The sequence below is a fragment of the Seriola lalandi genome, unplaced genomic scaffold, assembly GCF_002814215.2.
Source record: "Seriola lalandi dorsalis isolate HSWRI2012SDOR001 ecotype SW California unplaced genomic scaffold, Sedor1 jcf7180002054567, whole genome shotgun sequence".
Taxonomy (NCBI): Eukaryota; Metazoa; Chordata; class Actinopteri; order Carangiformes; family Carangidae; genus Seriola; species Seriola lalandi.
Window position 1 is genome coordinate 510,026 of NW_019525120.1, and position 6,680 is coordinate 516,705.

The window sequence follows — 6,680 nt, forward strand, 5'->3', positions numbered from 1 at the left end:
GTCTGTGTATATGAAGTAGAATAATCGTAGTAAACAATCAAGGAGGCCTCAGGGAATGTATTATATATATTTACCACAAATAATAAGTAATAGATAGATTTCTATTTTTACCTTGTAATTTCACATGAAGATTTCTTTGTATTATCATAAAAAAGAACACAGTACATTTCTTCCCTCTGGCACACAACTAATCTAGTGGCAACTCTCGACCAGATATCAGTGCAATCTTTGCAGAATAAACAAACTTTAGATAACAACAAGGACATCATCCAGCAGGGAAGATCATAGTGATCATTGTGTAACAAAAATAAAAATCCTCATTTAATACTGTAAAGCAAAGGATGAAAGAATCATTGTTACCTCAAATATCATCTCACAGTTTCCCCTACGAGCAGAGTCTCAGTGTGTCTGAATGAGACCCTCTGAGTTGATCAGCCGGAAGATTAATTACTTTCAGATTTATATAACTTACACATATATAAAAGATTGTTTAACCAGACTAACAGCAGGTAAATGTGCACAATCATGACTTCACGAGAAACTGGACAGTATATCCAAAAATAAAAAGGAGTGACTTTACAAATGGTTTGGCATGAAGGTGTAAGGGTTGCTACTGAAACCCAGCCTCAAGTAAACAACACCTTTAAAAGATGTTAGAGATAGTTTTTACAGACGCTGTACTTCCATCCATTCGCAGATTAACAGGCTGCTCATCAGCAGATTCATGAACCCTTCACTGACAACAGCAAAGAACAGCTTTCAGACAGTAAGATAAACCAACCTTTGCTTAGCTCATAGACTTCTACCACTCTGACAGTTTATTGTAAAGGTGCAGCACTGGAGTCCCTGTGGTCCGAGGGCGGGCTGCAAGAAATGTCATGCTGCAGCTTCTCAGCCATGACAACTTTAAGGTTGAACAAGATTAAGAATAGAGGAAGACATGCTTGTTACTTAATCAAAGACATCAACACGTGTCATTTTTTTTATTTAATTTTATTTTTTAGAGCAAATACAGCTCTTTTATTTTAGTGAAAACAACAGACCAACTGCAGCCGTGCTCTCCTGTAGCCTCTCTCGGGGCCTCGGCCATCTAGAGTGTGAGCGACTGGAAAAACCTCCTCGCCACGTTCTCTTCTGTGTTCTTTATAACTGTGAACTAACTGGAGAGAAGAGAAAGCCGGGAGTACACCATATTGTAAAATATCTGCCCAGTTTCAGAGATCTGTTCAGATTCACATCATAGTTCAAGACCAGGCTCTTTGTCTGATGAATATTTAGTCTTTTTTGGCAGCCATTCTACATTAAAACACTTTTCCATAGACACTGAGAATGAGCTATTCATGAATATTTTCCTATTTCTAGGGCATCAGTATTGCCAGTGTTTATCCCTTTGTCTGATAAAGTGAGCAATATCCAAAAACATTTTTCTAGTACATATTATGCTTTGAAAAACATTGTATTTGCCGCAGGATAAAAGCATATTTTCCATATCAGCTAGATCAAGAAGGAGCACAAATTAGTCTCAGCCTGGCTGTGGTTGTGCCTCCATGCCAAATAACCAGAAGCCCATTCTGTGCTGAATTATCTCTCCTCTTTCCCATCCTCCTCATCAGGCAGCCTGCGCTCACTGCAATGCTGTGCAGCATTGCCATAATAACAAGGATTTCAGAAAAAAAAAAAGCTCATCTAACAATGGGCACAAGGCCCTCACGCAGGACGCCATACCTCATCTTCTCAGCTGTCTTGTTTCTGCTGTGTTCCTGAAGGCGACAGTTGGCTCGCTGAGCATCTTGATCAGAGTCCTGCATACAGCTGATGTCGTGAACATGACTGTAAATTGCAAGTATGTGTTTTGAAGGGGCTGTCAGCGCCGGCTGACATGACTGCTGTCAGACTTATTTAGGTTGCACAAAAAGAGCATGGTTTATTATCATTCAGGAAATGACCAACTGACCATGATGCCAACTCCATCCTCCTCTGCATCGGTCAGCTGAGCTGTGACGCAAATGCTGCACTCGCCGGGATTAGTGTGATACCTACAGTGGAGTTGCAGTGCTGCTAATAACACTGGTTACAGAATAGCTCAAGCACCTGTCTTTTTTGCTTGCCATCCCCTGAGCTTCTTGTTACTTATCAGCCATTATAAACACACATACCGATTTAGCTGCAATGAGTTTAAATGTGCGAATGTATAGATGTATCAGTTAGGCTCTAATTTCACCCAACTGCATGTGTTGACATGTGTGGTCTCCGCTGTCATCTGTAAATAATGAATAAAAATGCAGTGCTGCTCCCTGCTACACCTGCTGAATACCTGCTCTTTCTGCCAAGCTCACTGTTTATGAGCCGTAGGAGCTCGAGTGAATGGAGTCGATAAGAATGAAAAATACAGGACAAGTATGGACAGTATGTAAGTTAGTCAACTGGTAACAAGCTCAGGGAAAGTCTAACAGTGTCTGTACAGTAAGTGTTTCAGCTGATTGTTCGTTGGGCTGTGAGCACTGCCAAAGCACAGGTGACCTTCACTCAGTACTACACCAACTGCGTCCTGTGTAGACACAGACGTAAGACTGAAGCTGCTGCTAACTTTCTGCTCATTCCACACACACACACACACACACATATATATATATAAGAGTTTCTTTTTACACCAATGAGCTGAGGTCGGATTTGTGTCACAGATTAGCACTAGTGGTAGTATAAGATGGTATGGGTTTGATGATCAGTACACTGTTGTTTGATATTCATGATCAGCCGTCGAGGAGGACCGTGCTGTCTCTACTACAAGCACAGTAGGTGCTGAAATATTAAAGTGAAAAGCAGCTCCGCAATTTCACCAATGCAACACACAGCCCTCATCAGAGTGCTGATTATCTGTTACCTGTGTGCAGCTGAGCAGACCATGGGAGTACAGATGAAAACTGCCAGTGGAGGTTCGCCTAAGAAGATATAATGTAGATATGGATATGAGGTTAGGTCAGGCTGCCGAGGGTCTGGTCTTCGTTTTGCTAAGGGAAGGATTCGAGGTAATTTATGGTTTAGAGAATGGCGACTTGTTAGAGAGCTCAGCACAGCCTGATACATGTCAAAACAATTTACTTTTGGCACATTTCACCATGTGTATTCATACAGTAAATGGCAATTTCATCCTTCACATTTGCGATTTTTGAAGCGGTAATTCTAGGCAATTATCAAAAAAACCTTAGACACTTTATTTCCTGGAGATGACAGCAAAAAAAAGCAAAGTCTCATAAGCAAAGAAAAATATCATATCTCCTCATCACCAGTGAGACTTCATAGCTATTTCTTAGCTGTGTTCACTTACCAGCCTCCAGTGCAGCATCAGAGAGGCTTTGAATGGTAGCTGACTGAAAGGCTGAGGAGGGTGCGCGCACTGAATGTGATGGCTTCTTTTCAGACAGCATGTTTGACAGCTCCAGTTGGCTCTGCCTCATGGCGCTGATGCGAAACCCCCAACATCCTGCAGCTAAACCCCAACATCTACACCAAAGCCAGTTTGTCTGAGAAAGTTGTTATTTACCCTCTTCAGAGCGGACGTGAGTGACCGCAGTTACGTGCATGAAAGGCAAATAATGAATTGATGCTTAAACCGATGACAGGACTGTTTAATTTGACCCGCTTACACTTATTAAAGTACCAGTCAGCCAAACATAGTGCAAGGTCTGACCTGACCGTGGTGTAATTATGTGCAACAGTTGTTTAGACAAACTTTTGTAAAGTATATAAGATGTGTGTTGATGAAGTTTTGCAGTAGACATACCGATAGCCTGGAGCCCACGTATCTTTTGATAGAATAGGTCTCAATAACAGGACAGTCAGATTATTACATTCAGGAGTATTTACAATGGAACCAAGCTCCCGCAGTGTTTGAAGTTCTGCTGCCTGTCAAATCTCTTCCAAGTGTCGTTGAATTGTTGTTGAGTCTGTTCCCAAAATAACTACATTCTTAATTAAAAGTCTTCTCCTGTCCAAAATCTAGAGAAAAGCCATTCAAGGTGTGAAGATATGTCTGCCTGTGCTGCGGTGATTTCACAAAAGAAAATCCCTCTCTGCTGGTGATGATAATTTATCAGGACACAGTGCGGGACAAGATTGCTTTATGCTTGGCTGACTCCATTATTTACCTTTTATGCATGTAACCCAGCAACCTATCGATGACAATCAAGTAGTCTACACACACTCGTGTCTACTGTGATGAACAGATAATTATTGTCTTTTGTTTGGCTTTGCAGGGGACAACATCGGATGGGCGGACTTATTTGGTCAAACTCTACAGAATGCAAATCCTGTGGACCAGTACTTCCTGAATGAGTGTTGTAAGTGTTTATGCCAAAATGCATGAATGTGTGTTATTGACCTCAACCATGTGTGTATGTTTGTTTGTTTGGAAATTAATCTGATGAGGATGTGTTATGTGCAGGGGCACAGCACGTTGTTGTTCAACACTGTCTCCCAGAGAGTTACATTCAGAGGCAATGTATTTTTTTTAATGAATGTGGCACCACAGCAGCAGTCTCCAGGAAGTGGTTGGGGGTGGATGGTGAGTTGGGTCTGAAATCACTCACTCATTCACTGCTCCCTACTCACTATCTAAGGGAGTATGTAGAGGACTGTATATTGAGCTAAAAAAAACCCACTTTCGCTCAACTCATCTTTATTTCAGCGCAGTGCATGATGGTATATATTGCTTTTCACTTTTCAATAATTCTCACTTTACATTTGGACAGCACTACAAAATGGTAAACTGACTACATAGTGAAGTATATATGGAGTAATGAGTGATTTCGGACACGGCCCAGATCTGTCCCACCAGAGATCTGTGTTTGCATCCTGAGTCCTGTCTGTGGTTATGTTTAGGCAACAAAAGCATTTAGGTTAAGGTTACGGAAAGATTATAGTTTTTGTTAAATGTAAATAAACATGTTATGTCTGAAGTCACTGAACTGTTTCTGTAGTAAATCAGATTACTACCTTTCTCTAACCTTAACTGAGAGCTGTGAGAGTCTAAACAAAAACCATAAAACAGTGAAATAATGCTGTTGTGGTTACAAGCAGATATTGTTCTGCCAGATCAGTTATTTTGACAGAAAACAAATAGTTGCCTGAACATTTTACTCATGCATTCAGTTTCAACACATTTGCAACTTGCCAGATATTTAACAACATTACAACATTACATAATAATCCTCATTACGTTGATAGAAAACATAATCTTGTCCCAGTTACGTTTCTGGCGTTTCTGTGAACACAGCTGTGAAAATGAATTTGCCTTGGGGACAATAAACTAACTAACTAACTAAAATGTATTTGTTGTTGCGATTCAGTCGGTTGTAACAACAAAAGATGAGGCTCTGACTCCATTCTCTGTCCCTCGTTATATTTTTTTCTATCTGTTACAAAATGATTTACTGTACAAAATAACAAGCCGCTGCCGGGGAACAGCACAGGTGAAGACGATGGGAGATAATAACCTCATATCATTCAGCAGAGATGACAGTTTTTGATTGTCTCCCTAATTTGTCTTGATTAACTTGTGGTAAAAACAAATTTCCACTCTGTGGAAAAGGGAGCTGAAACAATTAGTTGATTAATCAAAAGCTGATTGACCAAAAATTAAATCCACAGCAGTTAAGTATTCACTGGTTGTACATTTCCCTTCCCAGTACAGATTCTGGTACCTCAACATACTTTGCTTAAATTTAAAAAGCTGCGCGCCACACTACATAGAATTCACTGAGGAAGTAATGTGACACCAGGAGTTGCTGTGAGTCAGTGTCCTGCTGTGACAGAATGAATATTGCTGAAAGCAGAAATACTTACTCTTATAGTGACACTAATGAGAAACTTGTATTTAATGCGGCTTGCTCTTGATAGATGATGCGCTTCATATGGTCAGTATTAGCCCCAACACTGATCTGGCATATATAACTTTGATGAAATGTTTGTTATTTGCGGAGCCAAAAAAACATTTACTAGTTTCTGCTTCTCAGAAATAAGGATCATTGTAAATTGGATAATGTTAAGCTCTGGGAAATGGTGAGTTCTCATGAAAGTTTCATGTTGTCTTATACAACAATTGGTATTCTGTAATAAACCTCTATGTTAAAAATCAATTGTGTAACGCCTAATTGTATGCATGTGTGTGTGTGTGTGTGTGTGTGTGTGTGTGTGTGTGTGTGTGTGTGTGTGTGTGTGTGTGTGTGTAGTTTTGCAGGAGTATCCAGAGAGTTGTGACTGCATACAGACAGATGTCAGTTGTGTGGAGGTGAATCTGCAGGATGTTCCTCTGCTCTCTCCAAACGTGACCTGGCTGTAAGTGTCCCCTGACTGTAATGTGTGTGTGTGTGTGTGTGTGTGTGTGTGTGTGTGTGTATTTGTGTCTTTGCACTTCTATATTTGGTATCACCAATCTGAGTTTGAAGCCTCCACAGTCCCTGTTTCTTCATGGATCTATTTCCGACTTGAACCTGACTTCAGAATGGACGGTGTAGGTTGTAATTAGCAGCAGAGGATCTGATGATGAAAACTTCAATCCTTTTGGACATTTAAATGATTTTAACACACAGTACAAATCACAGAGATGATAAGGGTAATTGGTTAATTAAATGTGTGCTCTTTAGTGGGTTATTAGCAACAGGATCTTTGACAAAGGGCTTTTG

The 6,680-nt window shown here is 40.4% G+C and overlaps 1 protein-coding gene across 1 annotated transcript in view; it reads left to right on the forward strand.

Moving 5' to 3' along the window:
- The window catches only part of rxfp2a (relaxin family peptide receptor 2a), a 37,025-nt gene that overhangs the window by 6,211 nt on the left and 24,134 nt on the right, over positions 1–6,680 (forward strand). The window contains exons 3-4 of the mRNA XM_023416575.2: positions 4,254–4,337; positions 6,228–6,333. Of these exons, the coding sequence (XP_023272343.1) occupies positions 4,254–4,337; positions 6,228–6,333 (190 nt within the window). The remainder of the gene's footprint in view (positions 1–4,253; positions 4,338–6,227; positions 6,334–6,680) is intronic.